Source organism: Stenella coeruleoalba, assembly GCF_951394435.1.
Source record: "Stenella coeruleoalba genome assembly, chromosome: 12".
Classification (NCBI taxonomy): Eukaryota; Metazoa; Chordata; class Mammalia; order Artiodactyla; family Delphinidae; genus Stenella; species Stenella coeruleoalba.
The window spans coordinates 39213897-39237758 of record NC_137158.1 but is presented as its reverse complement, the minus strand read 5'-3'; the positions used below and the strand labels follow the sequence as shown (position 1 = coordinate 39237758).

The 23862-nt window shown below is 38.5% G+C and overlaps 1 protein-coding gene across 3 annotated transcripts in view; it reads left to right on the top strand.

Annotated features, from left to right (window-relative positions):
• Positions 1-23862, top strand: part of PDSS2 (decaprenyl diphosphate synthase subunit 2) — a 273183-nt gene that overhangs the window by 130213 nt on the left and 119108 nt on the right. For all 3 annotated transcript variants that reach the window (XM_079938680.1, XM_079938681.1, XM_079938679.1), the window contains one exon: positions 21641-21839. In XM_079938680.1, coding sequence (XP_079794806.1) covers positions 21641-21839 — 199 coding nt within the window. The remainder of the gene's footprint in view (positions 1-21640; positions 21840-23862) is intronic.

Below are 23862 nucleotides of genomic sequence, written 5' to 3'. Positions count from 1 at the left end.
CCATTTTACAGATGAAAAGACTAGGCACTGAGAGTGGTTGAGCAAATTGTTCAAGATCACACAGGTAATAAATGGCAGAGCTGAGATATGGATCTAGGCAGTCTGGCTACAGAATCTGCACTCTTAAGCTCTTTGCCATAAGGTGTCTCTAAACAAATCCTAAAAGAGAATTTGAAGATAAGATTTAAAGAAAACCTTAAATACATAAGAGTATATGTGGTATATGCAGAAATGACTGCATACTTGAGTATGATGCTTGAATGTCTGAAGATCATAAATGCTGCTTTGGAGCATTGCCTTTTGCAATTCCCAGATAAACCTGAATTTCAGATTCCCTGAAGAAAGAATCTGAGTGCCCTTAATTAGGCCAGGTGCTCAGCTCTAGGTCACTCAGCCAGGGTAGGGGAGACTGAGGCCACATAGAAGAGACATGACAGCTACTACCCACGTTATGATCTCAGTAGGGGATGAGGAGGCAGCATTTCCAGAGAAAAGGGAATCATTATCAGGATGATCACCCAAAAGGTGTTCACCACAATAATCAATTGGCTAAGTCTGGGCTGACTTCAGGACATAGCTTAGAATTGTTTTTCTTCCCTGAGTCTCTGACATAAAGCTTATGTCCTTGTCATTTCAGAGACTCATGGAGAAATTATGGACTGCCACAAACCAGATCATTTTTCTTTTTATTTTGAAAGTAAAATAGGCCGTTTAGCAATATCTAATGCAATTTCACTTCTTAGGGGTTTTATCCTACAGAAATACTTCCACATTATGCACATAGATATATGTATGAGGATGTTCACTGAAATATTGTTTATAATATGAGAAAATAGGAAATGACCTAAATATTTATTAATGGGGTCTGGAGAACATTATGGTATATCCATAAATATCTATCATTAAAAAGAATTAAGTAGTCCCATATGTAATGACAAGAAAATTCTACAAACTACCTTAAGTGAATAAAGCAAGTTACAGTACAATATATATACAGTATGAACTCATTTTTATAGGGAAATGCATGGCATTTGCTGTTTATAAATGCATTACATTTGCTGTATGTTTATAAACATGTTAAAAACATACAGCAGAAGTCTGAAAGAAAATATGCTAAACTGTAAGGGAGAGAACTTCTGGGGAAGAAAGTAAGATGGAGGGATAAAGAACCTGGTAGGACCCCACAGGAATATAATTTTAAAGTTGCTAGTAAACATACTAAAAATGTAAAAGAAAATGTGTTTAATTAATGTTAGCAATATATTTTATTTAAACTAACATAGCTAAAATATTATCATTTTAACATCTTCAATATAAAGCACTTATTATTGAGATTGTTAAAAAAATATGACTGTCTTTAATGCTTAAGGACATCCCAGTTCAGACCTGCGACGTTTTCAGTGCTTAATAGCTGCATGTGGTTAGCGTCTATCACACTGAACAGCTTATCTCAATATACTTTTGTATTGTTTTGATTTTTTTACAGTAAGAGTATTTTCTCATCTGACTTGTATGATTTATTTTTGTAAGTAGACCATTTAATTGCTGTGATATTTTAAAGGTGAGTTTTAATCCTACCTTTTAATCTTCCTGTACCACTTTTCTATGAAAAAGAAATTTGGATGGCATGCTTGTTTCACTTGAAATCAGTAGTCATGGATTTTCATTCCAGTGAACACACATTAAGTCCATATTGGAATTAAATAAAGTAGTACAGTTTGAAAAAACAAATGGAGATAGCTTTTTATCGCATCTAAACTGTGATTCACAGAGTTTTTCATTACTTCTTATGTATGTATTACTCCTTTCCTTGCAGCTTTCCTGTGGCAGCCTTTTGAACATTTCTGTTGTTTCTTTGGATGTAAACAGAAACACACTAAAGGAGAAATGTGAAACTTAAAGGTTGCCCGGGGTGTGATTATAAAGTAATATGGTTTGTTTGTTTATTTATTGGTGAATAAACAAACTATACATTTGTCTTTCAAAGTAATTTGCTTGAAAGCTGTATATGGATACCATTTTCTGCATATATCCTTTGAGATACTTTATAGTCAGTTTTTTAAAAACAAGCATTACTTTCAGATACCTGATAGATCTGTCATTTATATTTGGCTTTGAAGAACATGTATATCATGTGGACATTTCACTCTTTGTCACAGATTGTAATATTTTTTCAGTAAAAGTATGTTGACATTTCCATTTTATAATTGTTGCTCTTTATAATTAATTTCATTTAAAATTTTAAATACTTGAAAAATTAAAACAAAAATCAAGACAAATAGCCTAAATTAAGAATGACTCGAAATGAGCATAAGGTTTATTTTTTAGGGCGATGGAAATGTTCTAAAATTAGGTTGTAGTGATGGTTGTACAACTCTGTAAATACTAAAATTCAGTGAATTGTACAGTTAAAAATAGGTGAATTTTATGATATATAAATTATATCTCAATAAAGCTGTTTTTAAAATGAAGATAAAGTAGGCTTCAGTGAACTATAGTCTGAAAATAATTTTATGCATGGTAACAAGAGTATTTTGTAGGATCTAATTGTTTAAAGTGGTATTTAGAAATGCCATTTGATTTTTAAATATTCCTTTCATTTAATGTTCAGATTGTATGTCTTTCCCTCTCTTGGGTAGTATTTCCTGTAGAGGCTCTCTGGCATTTCTTTCCCCTGTGGAAATCTATTTCTTCATCTGTAAAATAGGGTTAATAACTAAACTTGGTGAAGATTAAATGAGATTCTATTTTTTAAAAATCATAATATCTGGGATGTAGTAGGTTATGAATTGTGCATACTGATATGTACCTGTCCATGGTTTTTATGGTCTGTAGTTTAAACATGTAGGGGAACCACTCTACTTTTATTCACAAAATATTTGGGGGAACATTTAGGATCTATGACTCTAGATTCCTAGCTTGATTAGATAGCAAGTGTAAGCAATCGAATTTAAAGCATATCACTTTGTAGCCTATACCCTGGCACCCTTTTTCATAGGAAACAAATCTTTGCCCCTTTATGCTCACCTTACCTTCACATTTCCTAGCCTTAGACACATTTCATGGTCTAAACGAAGCCTGCCAAAGTTGCCTTTTCAGACATCATTGCCTCCTGTTATTCAGTTGGAGAGGTCTTTGCAGAATGACATTTCCATCCCACAGTGCTTCCTGTGCCCCATTTAACATGCAGCCTTTGCATTTCTCCTAACCCCTACTTGCTTTCCTATCATGAACAATTCAGAACTCACAGAGCCCTGCCAATAGGTATTGGGCCCAGCACTAAAGTTCAGTAATGATTCTGATTCCCCGTATTTTTAAACAATCTCCAAGATTCACAGGTAAAAATCTGCTTGTCTTCTTCGTTTGCCATCACACATTCTTCCTTTCATCCCTCCTAAAACCAAACTGTGCATGGCAACTCCAATTCACCAAATATTTTTAGCTTTCTCCTATTCTAACACAGCTCCCAAGCATTTTCTGGTGTATAATCTGGGTTTCACTGGACTGTCATTTCTCCCAGTCTGGTTGAGCCTGTAGCAGATTTCATAGCTAAATGATGAACCTTCGAAGAAAGGGGTTTGTAATGAAAATGGAAACACCAGCGTGCTCTTTGTAATCAGTTCTTTAATCCTCCACCTGCCATAATGTAGCGACGGCTCATAATTATCGGAGCAGAGAACCAAACTCCTGTACTGCAGCAGAAAGAATGAGCACTGTGGGAGGGCAAGTGACAGAATCTACACTCCAGTGGGGAGGGGGACAGGTATTTTGGAAACTTTGACACAGAATCAGATGTATTTGTATAACCCTTTCATGTAGAACTGTGCTGCAGTCAGAGAGGGGGTTTTGCTTTTCTTTATTAAAAGCTTATTAAATGAAGAAATAGGACAGTCGTTTTGCTTCGGTAGATGGGGGTCAGAGAGGCGGGTCTGATCTCCTCAGGATATTAATGTCTGCCTTCAACTGGGGGAAATGAGCCGTCACTTGAGTTAGAGGCAGCTTTATGTGCTCATCACTAGGGATTCCCATATGTCCAGGGAGCTGTAACAGTAAAAAATGTCAGAGCTCAGTGGTAGAGTGCAGAGGGCTCTCATTGGAATTCATGTCAGGAAGCTCAGCTCAGTCTGCCCAGAGCAAATCTGTTTAATGTTGATCAGCTGTCCATCTGATAAACTGAACTGATACGGGCATTCCCTCCGAGGCTGCCCTGACAGTGACAGCCACAGCACCCAGATGTCTTATTAGGCTTTTTTGGTAGTCTCAAGTATTTTTAACCCCTTTTGTGATACCCAAACAAAAAGTACTTTTAGAGACCTAGATAAGGAGGCCTAGCAAGGTTTGCCCTTTGCTTCTCTGGCAGAAAACAGCCCAGCTTAAACTGTTTCCAGAAACCACATACTTAGTTAGCTACCTCTCCTCATAAAAAGCATCTAGTTAACCAGCAGGATAATTATGTGTTGACAGTGTCAAGTAGTGTCTAGTTATTCAGAATAATGTTTCTTAAAATGTTTTTAGGGACTTCCCTGGTGGTGCGGTGATTAAGAATCCACCTGCCAATGCAGGGGACAGTAGTTGCAGCACACGGGCTCTAGAGCGCAGCCTCAGTACTTGTGGCGCATGGGCTTAGGTGCTCTGCAGCATGTAGCATCTTCCTGGACCAGGGATCGAACCAGTGTCCCCTGCATTGATTGGCAGGCAGATTTGTTTTTTACACATCTTTATTGGAGTATAATTGCTTTACAATGGTGTGTGAGTTTCTGCTTTATAACAAAGTGAATCAGCTATACATATACATATATCCCCATATCTCCTCCCTCTTGCGTCTCCCTCCACCCTCCCTATCCCACCCCTCTAGGTGGTCACAAAGCACCGAGCTGATCTCCCTGGGCTATGCGACTGCTTCCCACTAGCTATCTATTTTATATTTGGTAGTGTATATTTGTCCATGACACTCTCTCACTTCGTCCCAGCTTACCCTTCCCTCTCCCCGTGTCCTCAAGTCCATTCTCTATGTCTGCATCTTTATTCCTGTCCTGCCCCTACGTTCTTCAGAACCACTTTTTTTTTTTTTAGATTCCATATATATGTGTTAGCATATGGTATTTATTTTTCTCTTTCTGACTTACTTCACTCTGTATGACAGTCTCTAGGTCCATCCACCTCACTACAAATAACTCAATTTCGTTTCTTTTTATGGCTGAGTAATATTCCACTGTATATATGTGCCATATTTTCTTTATCCATTCATCTGTCGATAGACACTTAGGTTGCTTCCGTGTCCTGGCTATTGTAAATAGAGCTGCAGTGAACATTGTGGTACATGACTCTTTTTGAATTATGGCTTTCTCAGGGTATATGCCCAGGAGTGGGATTGCTGGCTCATATGGTAGTTCTATTTTTAGATTTTTAAGGAAACTCCATACTGTTCTCCATGCTGGCTGTGTCAATTTACTTTCCCACCAACAGTGCAAGAGGGTTCCCTTTTCTCCACACCCTCTCCAGCATTTATTGTTTGTAGATTTTTTGATGATGGCCATTCTGACTGGTGTGAGGTGAAACCTCATTGTAGTGTTGATTTGCATTTCTCTAATGATTAGCGATGTTGAAAATCCTTTCATGTATTTTTTGGCAATCTGTATATCTTCTTTGGAGAAATGTCTATTTAGGTCTTCTGCCCATTTTTGGATTGGGTTGTTTGTTTTTTTGATATTGAGCTGCATGAGCTGCTTGTAAATTTTGGAGATGAATCCTCTTTCAGTTGCTTCATTTGCAAATATTTTCTCCCATTCTGAGGATTGTCTTTTTGTCTTATTTATGGTTTCCTTTGCTTTGCAAAAGATTTTAAGTTTCATTAGGTCCCATTTGTTTATTTTTGTTTTTATTTCCATTTCTCTAGGAGGTCGCTCAAAAAGGATCTTGCTGTGAAGTATGTCACAGAGTATTCTGCCTATGTTTTCCTCTAAGAGTTTTATAGTGTCTGGCCTTACATTTAGGTCTCTAATCCATTTTGAGTTTATTTTTGTGTGTGGTGTTAGGGGATGTTCTAATTTCATTCTTTTACATGTCACTGTCCAGTTTTCCCAGCACCACTTATTGAAGAGGCTATCTTTTCTCCATTGTGTATTCTTGCCTCCTTTATCAAAAATAAGGTGACCCAAGGTGCATGGGTTTATCTCTGGGCTTTCTATCCTGTTCCATTGATCTATATTTCTGGTTTTTTGCCAGTATCATACTGTCTTGATTACTGTAGCTTTGTAGTAGAGTCTGAACTCAGAGAGCCTGATTCCTCCAGCTCCGTTTTTCTTTCTCAAGATTGCTTTGGATATTTGGGGTCTTTTGTGTTTCCATACAAATTGTGAAATTTTTTGTTCTAGTTCTGTGAAAAATGCCATTGGCAGTTTGATAGGGATTGCATTGAATCTGTAGATTGCTTTGGGTAGTATAGTCATTTTCACAATGTTGATTCTTCCAATCCAAGAACACGGTATATCTCTCTACATGTTTTTATCATCTTTAATTTCCTTCATCAGTGTCTTATAGTTTTCTGCATACAGGTCTTTTGTCTCCTTAGGTAGGTTTATTCCCAGGTATTTTATTCTTTTTGTTGCAGTGGTAAACGGGAGTGTTTCCTTAATTTCACTTTCAGATTCTTCATCATTAGTGGATAGGAATGCCAGAGATTTCTGTGCATTAATTCTGTATCCTGCTACTTTACCAAATTCATTGATTAGCTCTAGTAGTTTTCTGGTAGCATCTTTAGGATTCTCTATGTATAGCATCGTGTCATCTGCAAACAGTGACAGCTTTACTTCTTTTCTGATTTGGATTCCTTTTATTTCTTTTTCTTCTCTGATTCCTGTGGCTACAACTCCCAAAACTATGTTGAATAATAGTGGTGAGAGTGGACAACCTTGTCTTGTTCCTGATCTTAGAGGAAAGAGTTTTTCAGTTTTTCACCATTGAGAATGATGTTGGCTGTGGGTTTGTCATATATGGCCTTTATTATGTTGAGGTAAGTTCCCTCTATGTCTACTTTTTGGAGAGTTTTTATCATAAATGAGTGTTGAGTTTTGTCGAAAGCTTTTTCTGCATCTATTGAGATGATAACATGGTTTTTCTCCTTGAATTTGTTAATATGGTGTATCACACGGATTGATTTGCGAATACTGAAGAATCCTTGCATTGCTGGGATAAACCCCACTTGATCATGGTGTATGGTCCTTTTAATGTGCTGCTGGAACCCCACTTGATCATGGTGTATGGTCCTTTTAATATGCTGCTGGATTCTGTTTGCTAGTATTTTGTTGAGGACTTTTGCATCTATGTTCATCAGTGATATTGACCTGTAGTTTTCTTTCTTTGCGGCATCCTTGTCCGGTTTTGGTATCATGGTTTGGTATCATGGTTTGGTATCATGGATGGTGGCCTCATAGAATGAGTTTGGGAGTGTTCCTCCCTCTGCTATATTTTGGAAGAGTTTGAGAAGGATAGGTGTCAGCTCTTCTCTAAATGTTTGATAGAATTCGCCTATGAAGCCATCTGGTCCTTGGCTTTTGTTTGTTGGAAGATTGTTAATCACAGTCTCAATTTCAGTGCTTGTGATTGGCCTGTTTATATTTTCTATTTCTTCCTGGTTCAGTCTCAGAAGGTTGTGCTTTTCTAAGAATGTGTCCATTTCTTCCAGGTTGTCCATTTTATTGGCATATAGTTGCTTGTAGTAATCTCTTATGATCCTTTGTATTTCTGCAGTGTCAGTTGTTATTTCTCCTTTTTCATTTCAAATTCTATTGATCTGAGTTTTCTCCCTTTTTTTCTTGATGAGTCTGGCTAATGGTTTATCAATTTTGTTTATCTTCTCAAAGAACCACGTTTTAGTTTTATTGATCTTTGCTATCGTTTACTTCATTTCTTTTTCATTTATTTCTGCTCTGATCTTTATGATTTCTTTCCTTCTGCTAACTTCGGGGTTTTTTTGTTCTCCTTTCTCTAATTGCTTTAGGTGTAAGTTTAGGTTGTTTACTTGAGTTGTTTCTTGTTTCTTGTTGTCGGATTGTATTGCTATAAACTTCCCTCTTAGAACTGCTTTTGCTGCATCCCATAGGTTTTGGGTCGTCATGTTTTCACTGTCATTTGTTTCTACCTATTTTTTGATTTCCTCTTTGATTTCTTCAGTGATCTCTTGGTTATTAAGTGGTGTATTGTTTAGCATCCATGTGTTTGTATTTTTTACAGATTTTTTCCTGTAATTCATATCTAGTCTCATAGCATTGTGGTCAGAAAAGATACTTGATACAGTGTCAGTTTTCTTAAACTTATCAGGGATTGATTTGTGACCGACGATATGATCTTGGAGAATGTTCCATGAGCATTTGAGAAGAAAGTGTATTCTGTTGTTTTTGGATGGAATGTCCTATAAATATCAATTAAGCCCATCTTGTTTAATGTGTCATTTAAAGCTTGTGTTTCCTTGTTTATTTTCATTTTGGATAATCAGTCCATTGGTGAAAGTGGGGTGTTAAAGTCCCCTACTATGATTGTGTTAATGTCAGTTTCCCCCTTTTACGGCTGTTAGCATTTGCCTTATGTATTGAGGTGCTCCTATGTTGGGTGCATAAATATTTACAATTGTTATATATTCTTCTTGGATTGATCCCTTGATCATTATGTAGTGTCCTTCTTTGTCTCTTATAGTAGTTTTTATTTTAAAGTCTATTTTGTCTGATATGAGAATTGGTACTCCAGCTTTCTTTTGATTTCCATTTGCGTGGAATATCTTTTTCCATCCCCTCACTTTCTGTCTGTATGTGTTCCTAAGTCTGAAGTGGGTCTCTTGTAGACAGCATATATATACAGGTCTTGTTTTTGCATCCATTCAGCCAATCTGTGTCTTTTGGTGGGAGCATTTAATCCATTTACATTTAAGGTAATTATCAATATATATGTTCCTATTACCATTTTATTAATTGTTGCAGTTTGTTTTTGTAGGTCTTTTCCTTCTCTTGTGTTTCCTGCCTAGAGAAGTTCCTTTAGCCTTTGTTGTTAAGTTGGTTTGGTGGTGCTGAATTCTCTTAGCTTTTGCTTGTGTGTAAAGGTTTTAATTTCTCTGTTGAATCTGAATGAGATCCTTGCTGGGTAGAGTAATCTTGGTTGTAGATTTTTCCCTTTCATTACTTTAAATATGTCTTGCCACTCCCTTCTGGCTTGCAGAGTTTCTGCTGAAAATCAGCTGTTAACCTTATGGGGATTCTTTTGTATGTTATTTTTCCCTTGCTGCTTTTAATATTTTTTCTTTGTATTTAATTTTTGATAGTTTGATTAATATGTGTCTTGGCATGTTTCTCCTCTTCATTTGTTTGGTCTGGTGGGTTTTTACCTTGCTCCTTCATCTGCTGTGTGTTTCTCTGTCTTTTCATTTTGCTTAACTTGCTGTGTTTGGGGTCTCCTTTTCACAGGCTGCAGGTTTGTAGTTCCCATTGTTTTTGGTGTCTGCCCCCAGTGGCTAAGGTTGGTTCAGTGAGCTGTGTAGGCTTCCTGGTGGAGGGGACTAGTGCCTGTGCTCTGGTGGATGAGGCTGGATCTTGTCTTGCTGGTGGGCAGGACCGCATCTGGTGGTATTTTGGGGTGTCTGTGACCTTATATGATTTTAGGCAGCCTCTCTGCTAATGGTTGGGGTTCTGTTCCTGTCTTGCTAGTTGCTTGGCATAGGGTGTCCAGCACTGTAGCTTGCTGGTCATTGAGTGGATCTGGGTCTCAGTGTTGAGATGGAGATCTGTCCGAGAGCTTTCACCATTTGATATTACGTGGAGCTGGGAGGTCTCTGGTGGACCAATGTCCTGAATTCGGCTCTCCCACCTCAGAGGCACAGGCCTGACACCCGACCTGAGCACCAAGACCCTGTCAGCCACGTGGCTCAGAAGAAAAGGGAGAAAAAAATAAAATAAGAAGAAATAAAGTTATTAAAGTAATAAATAAATAAAGTTTAAAATTATTAAAAATTTTAAAAAGTAAAAAAAAAAAGAAAGAAAGAAGAGAGCAACCAAACCAAAAAACAAATCCACCAATGATAACAAGTGCTAAGAACTATACGAAAAAAAAAAAAAAAAAGGGGCTTCCCTGGTGGCGCAGTGGTTGAGAGTCTGCCTGCCAGTGCAGGGGACACGGGTTTGTGCCCCGGTCCAGGAAGATGCCACATGCCGCAGAGTGGCTGGGCCCGTGAGCCATGGCCGCTGAGCCTGCGCATCCGGAACCTGTACTCCTCAACGGGAGAGGCCACAGCAGTGAGAGGCCTGCGTACCGCAAAAAAAAAAACAAAAAAAAAACGGAGAGACAGAACCCTAGGACAGATGGTAAAAGCAAAGCTATACAGACAAAATCACACAAAGAAGCATACACATACACACTCACAAAAAGAGAAAATGGAAAAATGTATGTATATATCTATATGTATAAAAAAAGGAAGAGAGCAACCAAATCAATAAACAAATCTACCAATGATAATAAACTCTAAATACTAAACTAAGAATAAACATAAAACCAGAAACCAGTCAGTCGCATACAGCAAACCCCAAGTCTACAGTTGCTCCCAAAGTCTACTGCCTCAATTTTGGGATGATTTGTTGTCTATTCAGGTATTCCACAGATGCAGGGTACATCAGGTTGATTGTGGAGATTTAATCCGCTGCTCCTGAGGCTGCTGGCAGAGATTTCCCTTTCTCTTCTTTGTTCGCTCAGCTCCTGGGGTTCAGCTTCAGATTGCCCCCGCCTCTGTGTGTAGGTCTCCTGAGGGCATTTATTCATGGCCCAGACAGGACGGGGTTGAAGTAGCAGCTGATTAGGGGGCTCTGGCTCACTCAGGCCGGCGGGAGGGAGGGGTACAGAATGTGTGGTGAGCCTGTGGCGGCAGAGGCCAGGATGATGTTGCAGCAGCCTGAGGCACGCCGTGTGTTCTCCAGGGGAAGTTGTCCCTGGATCACGGGACCCTGGCAGTGGCGGGCTGCACAGGCTCCCAGGAGGGGAGGTGTGGAGAGTGACCTGTGCTCGCACACAGGCTTCTTGGTGGCAACAACAGCAGCCTTAGCGTCCCATGCCCGTCTCTGGGGTCCTCGCTGATAGTCACAGCTCACGCCTGTCTCTGGAGCTCGTTTAGGCGGTGCTCTGAATCCCCTCTCCTCGCACACCCAGAAACAATGGTCTCTTGACTCTTCGGCAGCTCCAGACTTTTCCCCGGACTCCCTCCCAGCTAGCCGTGGTGCACTAGCCCCCTTCAAGCTGTGTTCACGCCACCAACCCCAGTCCTCTCCCTGGGATCCGACCTCCGAAGCCCGAGCCTCAGCTCCCAGCCTCCGCCCGCCCTGGCGGATGAGCAGACAAGCCTCTCGGGCTGGTGAGTGCCGGTCGACACCGATCCTCTGTGTGGGGATCTCTCCGCTTTGCCCTCCGCACCCCTGTTGCTGCGCTCTCCTCTGTGGCTCTGAAGCTTCCCCCCTGCCACCCCCCATATCCAGCAGTGAAGGGGCTTCCTAGTGTGCGGAAAATTTTCCTCCTTCACAGCTTTCTCCCTGAGGTGCAGGTCCCGTCCCTATTCTTTTGTCTGTTTTTTCTTTCTCCTTTTGCCCTACCCAGGTACGTGGGGGAGTTTCCTGCCTTTTGGGTTGTCTGAGGTCTTCCACCAGCATTCAGTAGGTGTTCTGTAGGAGTTGGTCCACATGTAAATGTATTTCTGATGTATTTGTGGGGAGGAAGGTGATCTCCATGTCTTACTCCTCCGCCATCTTGAAGTTCTTCCCAGCAGGCACATTCTTAATCACTGTGCCACTAGGGAAGTCCCACAAGTTTTGTTTTGTTTGGCTAATTTCTAGTAATAACTATTGTGATTCCTTGCTGAGTCCCAACATCCTCTGCTTTCTCAAGTATGAATACCACCACTGAAGGCAGCTCACCTCTCTGTAGATTGGTTGGCAGGTATGGAGGGAAATAATTACAGAATCCATCAATACTGAACTGTCGTGACTTCTCTGGGTTTTTTTGGTCTTTTCTTCCCCCTCACTTCCAGACCGTGTGTTTTCATGGCATGGCAAGATTCTAACATTGCTTGGATATCTAATCTCTTTGAATGAGACCAGATGCAAAGACTTCTTGCTTTCTGCCTCTTTTCTATATATTCTAACTTAGAATGTCAGGTGAGCTTTCCTAAAAGAGATGCAGAGCCCTCAGTCCTTTTGAGTGATTGCTTAGTGTGTGTGGTCAGAGCTGGAAGTAAGACCTGGGCAATGTTTCAGCCCTTGAATCTGTGACTTGATCTCTATTTGGAAGTTACCATTACTGCAACCTACAGCTTTGAGATTTTGGGTTTAGTCACTGTTTTTAAAATCACAATTCTCATTGCCAAATGAAGGAATGAAGCAAGATTAGTTTTGAATGCTGTGGTCGTGGCAAACGTAAAATTCAAAGATATCTATGCGAGTAAGTGACAAAATAGGAGAATCACTATGTTTCTGTAATTTTTACAATGAATTAAATAAATGTCTTAGGACTTTGGGCCTAGCTTACTTATTAAAAAGTAATATTTGACAAAGTTATCACCATGAAAGTTTCTTTCATCTGGCGTTAAAAGCATATACTTTTCCTTTTTATTATTGCTATCTTAGTATTTTTGATATTTTGGTATTTTTGAAGTGTATTTTAGGAGCTCTATTGCTCATATCAGCTTTCCCCTCTACTTTCTCCATTCTTTGCTCGTATGGAACTTACTTTCTATGGGACCCTGGAGAGAGAAGCAAAACACAGATGAAATAACTAGTGTGTCAGATGACAATAAGTGCTATGGAGGGGAAAAAAAAGCAGGAAGTAGAGATATAGAGTGCCAGCAGGAAGGGGAAGGTTGCTCTTGTAAGTGGAGTAGTCAGAGAAGGCCTTCCTGATCAGGTGCACTTTGAAGGGACCTGAAGGAAGCAAGTAACGAAACCTCGCAAATATATAGGGGCAGATTAGTCCAGACAGAGGAAGGGACAAAGGCCCTGTGGTAGGAACAGGCTTGGCTTGTTCAGGGAACACCAAGGAAGCTAATGTAGCTGGAGGAGAGTGAACAAGGGGGAAGAGAGTAGCAAATGAAGTCAGAGAGTTAAGGGGTTAGAGGAGCAGGGGCAGATTGTGTTGGGCCTTGGAATCCATTCTTGGAACTTTGGCTTTTACCCTGAGTGAGATGGGGAGCCATTGGAGGGTTTTGAACAAAGGAGCAAAGTGGTGGACTTCATTGTTTCTTCATCTTCCTGCTTGCCTCATTTCTAATCTTTTCATTTTTGCAAAGCTAATGGACTAAAAATATTATCTCATTATTATTATAATACTCCTTTTCCAAATTTTTAGTTAAGCGTCATTTTATATGGTTTTGACCATTTGTGTTTCTTTTGGAATTACCTCTTCATTTCCTTTCCCATTTTGCTCTTGCGCTGTTTATCTTTTTCTTATTAACTTCTTGTCCAGCTTAGACAAGCTCCACACGTATTTTGAATATAATCTTCTGTCTGTTGTATGTGTTGCAAATATGTTATTTCAAATCAGCCTATATTTTATTATATAAACATTTTTGTATATTTCACTCAATTTTATCCATTATTTTCTTTATGACTTCATGACTTCCCATTTTATTTTGCAAGGCTTTCTCAGCCCAGGGTCCTAAGAATGTTTTCCTAAAGTTATAGTTTTGTTTTTCACATTTATATATTTGATCCAGCTAAATATATTTTTATCCTCGGAGTACAGTAAGTATCTAACTTCATTATTTTTTTCCTTTAATCGATAGCCAGTTGCCCCAACAGTTTTTGTAAGAATATTCCATTTTTTCCCTAACAATTTGAAATGTTATCTTTACCATAAATAATTTTCCAAATATATTTGGATCTCTTTCTGGAGTTCATTCCACTAATCTATTAGTTTGTTCTTGTGATAGCACTATTCTTTTAAAAATTACAATAGCTTCATAATAAGTTTTAAAATCTAGAATGACAGGCCTCTTCCAAAATTTTCTTTGTAATTTTCAAATTTATTCTTCCCACATGAACATAAAAGTCAATTTTCCAACTTAAAAAAAAAAACCTTTTAGGGCTCAAGTAAAATGATTTTAAATAAATGACTCTTGCCTACCATTTTAATACTTTCAGAAACACCCAGAATTTTGTATATTTTGTGTTTTGGGTTTTAGAATCAGAGAACCCTGGGCTTCAACTCCAGCTCTGCAGTTTACCAGCTAGACTTGAGCAAGTTACTTAGCCTGCCCACCCAGCTTCCTTCTATACAATAGAGATAATGCTTACCTCAGAGAGCTGCTGTGAGTTTTACATTATTTTATTTATTAATCTGTTAATTGAATTATTATTATGCTTGCAAAATTATATAAACTTGCTTGGCATACAGTAACTAATTGGCTTAAAGTAATTTAGTAAGTGGGAGCCATTTCTGCTGTTAGGCATTTTAAAAAATAGGATATTTGAAGTATTGTCAGATGAAATGACATGATGTCTGACATTTGCTTCAAAATAATCTGGAAGGAAGAAAATCTGGAAGGAGAGTGAAAGGTGTATCTAAAACAAGATTAGGGTCCACAGAGGTTCTTTATGCTATATTTTCTACTTTTGTTATGTTTGAAAATTCCCAAAATAAAAAGTGTTTTCAAGAAATGCATCTTTAAAAAGGAAAGCAAAGAAGGGAGGAGGGGAAAAAAAAGAAAGAATAAGAAAGAAAGAGAAAGAAGACTGTATTATCTTTTATCTCCTTTGCCTGTGTGGTGAAACACTATTGACTCTTGTATTATTTTAACACCAACTTAAACATGTAAAACACTTTAAGAAATTTCAAGTTAATATTAGGAACAATTTCTGATAATTAAAACTGTTCATCAGCAGACCTGGCTCCTGTGTAATTTGTGATTACTCATCCCTGGAAGGGGCTAATTGAGCTTAATTGACCTATGGGTCATTTCCAACTCTGATTCTATAAATCTGACTTTTTAGTTTATATCATTCCTCACCTTTTGAAACTCAGAGTGATAGCTGTTCCCTCTACCTTTATAAAATTGATTGCTAAGTAAAGAGCTATTTGTTTAACAAATGTTTATAGGCAGGCTAGGGAAATAGGATGGTATCATTTACAGTGTTGTGAGGGAGAGAGAGAGCAGGAAGAAATATGGCTAACGAAATAATTACAGGGGCTTCCCTGGTGGCACAGTGGTTGAGAATCTGCCTGCCAATGCAGGGGACATGGGTTCGAGCCCTGATCTGGGAAGATCCCACATGCCACGGAGCAACTAGGCCTGTGAGCCACAACTACAGAGCCTGCGCATCTGGAGCCTGTGCTCTGCCACGAGAGGCCGCGACAGTGAGAGGCACGCACACCACGATGAAGAGTGGCCCCCACCCGCCGCAACTGGAGAAAGCCCTCACACAGTAATGAAGACCCAACACAGCCAAAAAACAAATAAATAAACAAAATAATTAATTAATTTTTTAAAAAGTAATAATTACAACATAGTACAACAAATGACTGAGCTATGTTCAAAGGCTTTCAAGCGCAGAAGGAGTTAACTTTGGGGAAATGAGGGAAGACTTCAGAGAAGTGACGCATGGGCTGATTCTTAAAAATTGTTTAAACAAAAATTTATCATTCACTGTATAGCAGCAAAAGTATGGCACATCTATACAATGGACCTCTGAAGAGATGTTAAAGAGAACTAGGCGATCCTTTATTTGTAAATAATGTGGAACTATCTCCAAGAGATAATATTAGGTGAATAAAACCAGAGTGCAGAAATATGAACGTAAAATGTCATCTTTATCATTTTTGTGGTATAGCTGTTTGTTTGTTTGTTTTGTTTTGTCTTGTCTTCATTGCTTGTTTGTTTTGTTTTGTTTTGTCTTCGTTGCTCCACACAGGCTTTCTCCATTTGTGGCGAGCGGGGGCTACTCTTCGTTGCAGTGCACGGGCTTCTCATTGTGGTGGCTTCTCTTGTTGCAAAGCATGGGCTCTAGGCATGTGGGCTTCAGTAGTTGTGGCACGCAGGCTTCAGTAGTCGTGGCTTGTGGGCTCTAGAGCGCAGGCTCAGTAGTTGTGGCACACAGGCTTAGTTGCTCCGTGGCATGTGGGATCTTCCCAGACCAGGGCTCGAACCCGTGTCCCCTCCATTGGCAGGCGGGTTCCTAACCACTGCGCCACCAGGGAAGCCCCTGTGGTATAGTTTTTTTTTTTTTTTTTTTGCGGTAAGCAGGCCTCTCTCACTGTTGTGGCCTCTCCCGTTGTGGAGCACAGGCTCCGGACGCGCAGGCTCAGCGACCATGGCTCACGGGCCCAGCCGCTCCGCGGCATGTGGGATCTTCCCGGACCGAGGCACGAACCCATGTCCCCTGCATCGGCAGGCGGACTCTCAACCACTGCACCACCAGGGAAGCCCTGTGGTATAGTTTTTATTGACCATATCTTTTAGGAGTTTGACTCCAGCAAACAGTAGCTTAAAGGAACGCAGTGTTTATTTGTCTCAGATAACAAGAAGTGTAGAGATGGGCATGTCAGAGCTGGTGCAGCCCTAAGAAGTCACCAGGGGTCCAGGCTTCTCATTTCTTCCTGCTCTACCATCCTTAGGTTGGGGGCCCTCTTAGGATCTTTAAAGTTTCTATTGTGCCCCCAGGCAGCTGGGCCATAACCAAACAGGAGGAAGAGGTAAGCTCAAAATGCCAAAGGCATGCCATCTGAATCTGTTCTCTTATATCAGAAACTCAGTAGATTTCTCAGAAACTCCACCTAGTGGACCTCTGCTTACATTCATTGGCCAGACTGTGCTACACAATCCCCTCTAGCCTCAAGGGATCTTGAGGAGGTGAGTATTTTTAAATGAGTACATTGTCTCTCCAGCTATAACTACAGGTATGTTAGTAGTGAGGAAGGAGAGAGTGAAGAGGTAACTAGCAATGTCTGCCATCTTATTTCTAAAGCTTAGGATGCTAAAAAAATTGGAGAATGGTTGGAAGAATATGGATCAAAGCAGGTTAAGTTGTTTAACATATAACTGAAAGAAAGTAATTTGGTGAAAATTCATGTAAAAACATTGATTAATCCTCGGGGTTACATTCAATGTAGTAATTACTTCCTTACTCTGATTACTTAACATAAGCAGTATTCATTTGTGACTCTTTTCCAATCAAGATTTAGCATGAAAAATACCCAAGTACTAAAACATATATACATAAGATCACATGAAGACTTTTATACAAGATAATTTTAAAAATCCAGTACATTGAAAGTTTACTAGATTGCTTTGGGTGGCTAAAATAGGAATAAGATAATGAAAAGGAAAAATTCCCAGATTCTTTCATATTGTCACTGCTTCTCTGCTGTATGCTAAATTAACTCTTGTGTAATGTGGCCTGAAGTTGTTTATCTAATGGTAAAATCTTAGAAGTTGAGAGCATCATACTAGATAGTGGAATTGCAGGACAGATTTCAAGATGACCAATCAGTTCATTTCTATTTCTTGTAGAAAAGTAGGTACCAATAATAGCAATAATTTTGTCTCTTTTTAACTATTAACTACCAGTCTAAGTAATTTTTTTTTAATCCCCGAATCTTAGAATTTTAGAGCTGAATCTTAAATTTTAGGACTCAAATCCCTGAACCTTAGAACTGGAAGAGACTGTTTCTCCAGTTCCCCTCCTTTCAGTGTTCAGAAGACCAAGGACCTGAGAGTTTAAGGGATTTGCCCACGACCTGTCTGTTATAGGTAGAACTGTTATCTAGGTTCCTGACTGAGTTAAATCACTTGATTTGATTCTAACCAAATGATTTGGAAACAACTTGATTATTTTCCCTAGCTACTATGAACAAAAAGAGTCAAGTCTAGTCATAATATACTTTCTCCTAGAAATATTCTCTTCTGTAGTGCTTAGAACTAAGGATGAAAATTGGACAAGTTTGTGGTGGGCATATACCAATCTTGGTAACATTGGTGACTTTGGCCCCCTACCACCATTTGCTATTCATTAGGCAAATAAACATTTTAAATTATCATTGGTCACTATGACAAGGTGACTCTGAGTTCCAGCTTTGTCCTTTATAAACTGAATGTTCCGACCAGGTCTTTAACCTCCCAGACCTGCTGTAATTAGAATCACAAGTAGATAATATAAGTGAAAGTTCTTTGCGAATGGTGGGTGCTGTACATATTATGGTTTTTCACTTTTATTATTACCACTGTTTTTGTTGTTTCTGGCCATGTGGCATTTAAAGATTGCCATTTGTTTAATGAATGCAGTTTTATGATTATAGATGTCTTTATTAAAAGCTCCCAATCATTCATTTTCATCCTTAGGGTAATTCAAAACACCTACAACTTTTGCTTTCCTGGTTATTACTTTCTTTCATAAGCTGAACTGCATGAGAGATTTATCCAGTGCTTAACCCTTCTTGAGTTTTATACTTGCTCATAATCTCATTGTGCAATTTTTGTGAAATGTAGCAGCGAACTTTTTCGTAAGCTAGAATACATTTGCAGGGTACTAATAAAATATATTTTTATTCCTTTCTTTTAGTCACTCTTTTAAAGGATAGTTTTAAATTTTAGCTCCCTTTTCAAAAATGTTTTCTGTTAACTTCTCAATAGTCTTATAAGGCTCCATCCTTGGTGATTTTCTTTGGGATGTAGTGAGGTTTTAATCTAAACCATGAATCTACTCTTTTCAGAAGCTGTTTAACTCACTGGTTCATCTTCTCCTACACCCCCAATTTGTAGTCAGATACAGTATGTACACGGGGTCATTTTTACATATTCTTTTACTTTTTTTTTTTTTTTTTTTTGAAGCTAGGGGAGTAAATCAGAAACGTAATTTTTCTTTTGTATATGCCAAGTATTTTGGCTCCTTTATTTTATTGCATCTTTATGTAATTACTGTACTGTAGTTGTTAAACAAGTACTACATTTTTTTGAGAGAAGAGTCTCTTATATTTATTATTAGATTGTTTTATATTTATTTGTCTCCTTGTCTAAGGCTGTTATTCTAGGTCAAATGCTTAAATTTGACCTTTAGGTCAAACCCTTTTGTTACTTGGGCCTTTGTTACAGCTTCCTCCACTGATCTCTCCACTTTCACTACCTACTTTTTAATATTTAGGTATATTTTCTGTCTTTCAAGTTACCACAGATAAAAGTTTTGCAAGTTGTTTCCCTACCTTATAACACCATATGTTTTTGCTCAATCCCCCAATAACAGTTTCCTCACTGCCTTTCCAGATTCTACTAAGACTTTGCCATTTCTTCAGCCTTTACCTCTAGCCCCAAACATTCAGACTCAAAGCCATTGACACATATTTTAGGCTTTTTTTGCAACAGCACCCACTCCTAGATATACCAGTTTCTGTATCAGATAGCTATTGCTTCATAGCAAACTATCCTAAGATTTAGTGACTTGAAACAGCCATTTTATTTCTTACATTCTGGGGTCACTCGTGTGACTGCACTGGACAAGCCTTAATGCATAAACACTTAGAAGGCTTTACTTATGTCACGTGTGCTAATGTCTTTTTGGCCAAAGTAAGTCACATGGTGAAGCCCAAAGTTAGGGTGGAGGGGACTACACAGGAGCGTGGAAACGAAGTGGCATGATTCACATGGGGCCATTTGTAACAGATTTCAATGGATTTCTAGCTCTGAATTACTGTGTGCCTTTGGGCAAGTCATTAAACTGTGTACATCAATTTTCTCACCTATAAAAAGAGGTTAGTAATACCTATCATAGGGTGGTTATGAGGTTTAAATTTTATAGTAATTGTTAATTTTTTATGATTATAAAAGTAATACTTTTGTTATAGAAAAGGTACAAACTATAGAAAAGTATAAAAAAGAAAACAAACATCTCTTGAAATCCTGTCTGATACAGTACTATACTATAAGCTCCTCAAGGGCCTTCTCTATTTTAATTACTGCTGTAGATATATATCTTGGTTCTTGTTCTGAAAGATAAGGTCCTTGAAGGAAGAGACCACATTCTATTCATGTCTGTAAATCCCACAGCTTTGCATTTAGGATTAAAAGTAATAATGCATAAAAGTGCTTAACCTAATGTCTGGCACAAGTTATATTCCCACTCAAATTGGAGTTTTATTAGATACCAGTAAGAATTCTCATAAATCTTAAAGTTATACTGAGGACAAAGTATCTAAATGGAACTGTAGAGGGTGGCCCTTACTGGTCAGCTTCTCTCTGGGGAATCCTGGTGACTCGTGGGATAGAGAATGGGGAATGGTAGAGAGAAGAAAGGTGTCAGGATCTGCTTGTGGATCACAAACTACTTGGTGGAAAGGCCTCTAATAAAAACTTCATTCAAGTGTCTTTGCGAGGGTGCTTGATATGAAGTTACACCAAACCCTCAGCTGCATTTGCCACAGTTTCTGTCTTCAGCTTCATGATGTTTCCCTGAGTTTGAAGCATTCAGCTAACAATGGCAAGGCAGAGACACCAGAAACGTACACATGATTTCCATGACAAACTGGTAATACTAGTGGGGCCACTTTGTGTTGCTATATGGGTATATGCAGCAACACAAATTGGAATACTGTGGAACCTGTCCCCTGCTAGCAGAGTCACCCCAAAAGAATGGAGAGATCAGTGATCATCAGTCATCCAGCTGGTATAATACTGAATTGCTTCAAAACCAACTCATAATTGATGCCAAGTAAAAGTACCATGTACCCATTAAAATATGGCATGATTGAAAAAAAGTGCATTTGAAACCTTCAAAAAGAAACCCCACGAAGCTTCAAAATGCTAAGTGAAATAAGTCAGAGAAAGACAAATACTGTATGGTTTCACTTATATGTGGGATATAAAAAAAAACAAAACAAAACCAAAAACTGAACTCATAGATACAGAGAACAGATTGGTGGCTGTCAGAGGTTGGGGTCAGGGGGCGGGTGGAGGGTGGGAAGGGAGACAAAATGGGTGAAGGTGGTCAAAAGGCACGAACTTCTAGTTATTTTAAAAAGAAAAGCCATGAAGATATAATGTACTGGGGATATAATGCATAAATGGTGACTGTGGTTAATAATACTGTATTGTGTATTTGTAAGTTGCTAAGACAGTAGATCTTCTCATCACAAGAAAAAAAAATTTGTGACTATATGTGGTGACAGATGTTAACTAGGCTTACGGTGGTGTTCATTTTGCAATACAGCCCTCCCTTGATATCCACGGGGAATTGGTTCCAGGACCCACTTCAGATACCAAAATCCACGGATGCTCAAGGCCCATAGCCGGTCCTCCATATCTGTGGTTCCACATCTGCAAATTCAACCAACCTCAGATTGTATAATACCTAAGTATTTATTGAAAATATCCTCATGTAAATGGACTCACACAGTTCAATCCCGTGTTGTTCAAAGGTCAACTGTATGTACAAATACCAAATCATTATGTTGTACACCTGAAACTAATGTAATGTTATATGTCAATTATATCTCAATAGAAAAAAACTTCATGAAAAAGGAATAATCTAAAAAAAGAGACACTAATCTATAAAATATTTTGTTGTTGAAAACTGAAGTCTGACATTAGTGATAAGTTGGTATTCTTTATACTCAGACAAGTCTTACCTTTATGTTTTAGTCAAAGAAGTTTGGCAGAGATCACAGAACTTATCCATACTGCTCTCCTTGTACATCGTGGGATAGTAAATTTAGATGAATTGCAATCTTCTGATGGGCCACTGAAAGACATGCAGTTTGGAAATAAAATAGCTATCCTGAGTGGAGACTTTCTTCTAGCAAATGCCTGCAATGGACTAGCTCTTCTTCAGAACACCAAGGTAAAACTGGGCAGGGTTTGCTTGTATCTGGATGGCCTTTGGTTGACTGCAGGAGCCACAGAGGTCTGAACACCCTGCTGCCTCAGCTCCCCACACATAGATGCTCAGTAAAATTGTGATGATGATAATGACGATGATGGCAGTGTCAACACTAGTTAAAACTGGTAAATGCTAGGAAAGAGTTTTGAAATTAATTTCTATTTTTTTCTGATTACAGATGGAATTATTTGTTAATTATAGGGTAGTGTTAAATATTCAATATAAAGATATAAATAAATATTACCTATCATCTCACTATCCAGAAATAATCACTGTTGGTTAATATTTTCATGTATTTCCTTTCAGTCTTTTTTTTGTTTGTTTATTCATACATTTATATATGTGGATTTGGGGGTAACATAAGTGAGAACTTACATGTGCAAGATTTTTTTTAATCCTGCCTGTTTTCTCTCATGGCATATATGATGTGGGCATTTTCCCATGTCATTAACTTTTTTCATAAACTTTCTAATGGTTGCACAATATTCAATTATTTAGATGCAATATTGTTTATTTAAGAAGTTCCTTGGGCTTCCCTGGTGGCGCAGTGGTTGAGAGTCTACCTGCCGATGCAGGGGACACGGGTTTGTGCCCCGGTCCGGGAAGATCCCACATGCTGTGGAGCGGCTGGGCCCGTGAGCCATGGCTGCTGAGCCTGCGCGTCTGGAGCCTGTGCTCCGCAACGGGAGAGACCACAACAGTGAGAGGCCCACGTACCACAAAAAAAAAAAAAAAAGTTGAATATGAGGGACTTCCCTGGTGGTCCAGTGGTTAAGACTTCGCCTTCCAGTGAAGGGGGTGTGGGTTCAATCCCTGGTCAGGGAGCTAAGATGTCACATGCCTCACGGCCAAAAAACCAAAACGTAAAACAGAAGCAATATTGTAATAAATTCAATAAAGACTTTAAAAAAAAAGTTGAACATGAAAGATAAAATTGTTAGTTTACAATATTAATACAAGTACAAATTTAGGTGAAACACATACAGTGTTGTGATAAAAATGACCGTCTTACTATCTTGAGAAATCTATGGAGGACTTGGAACTGGTTGAGGCACACCCATAATTCATAATTGCATCGAAACAAACATCAACATTCTACTAATTGAAATAGAAGCTATTGTTACAAAAATTTACAAATATCTTTATAGTCAGACTCTCTGGACTACAAGATTTGGGGAATATAGCTGATATTGAGTATAAAACTATATAGTTCAGCACCACAATATGTGCCTTCTCTCTTTGTTGCCTGTCATCAATCAGATTTTAGAAATCTTTATACCCAACAATGGTATTGAATTTTGTTATAAATGGCTCATCAAAGTTTTGGTGACATTTTGTTCAAAATCAAGTGGAAATCTGAAATCAAGTGTTCAACAACTGAAACACCCAACGAAGCTTTTATAGAACTGCAATTAATGAAAACAAAATTTCCATTGGAATTTTTCCCTACAGAAGGAAAGAAGGAATTGAACAACGTAAATGGTAAGAACTCAAATGCTCTACAAGATTAAAATTTGCAATTCTGTACTTCTGATTGGGAATATTTCATCTTGCAGGAAGAATCTTTTGGTGGTGCTCCTATTTTGAATAAATTATACACATACATGAATGAAATGAAATTGAGAAGGCCTAGACTTTGCAGCATCTAATTTTGGCAAAACATTCAAAAGAATCATAGAGTCAATTTATTTGACAAGTTTTACCTTTTAAAAATATTTGTCAAAGGAAAGTACTCTGAAGGAAGCAAGAAGACAGTACCTTGAAAATATTTGGGGTGGAATAGTTACACTTTTCAATGTGAAAAAAAAAATTAGAACTGAGTGTCTCTTCCATTTAGAAAATTTGCTCTGAGCTTACCAAGTAACTCAGAACCTGTAGAAAGAGCATCTTTCTCAATTAAAAATATTATGGTCTACCAATAAGAATCAATTAAAATATCAGTAATTTCAAATTAATTAATTATAAAATGCAACTGTGAAGAATA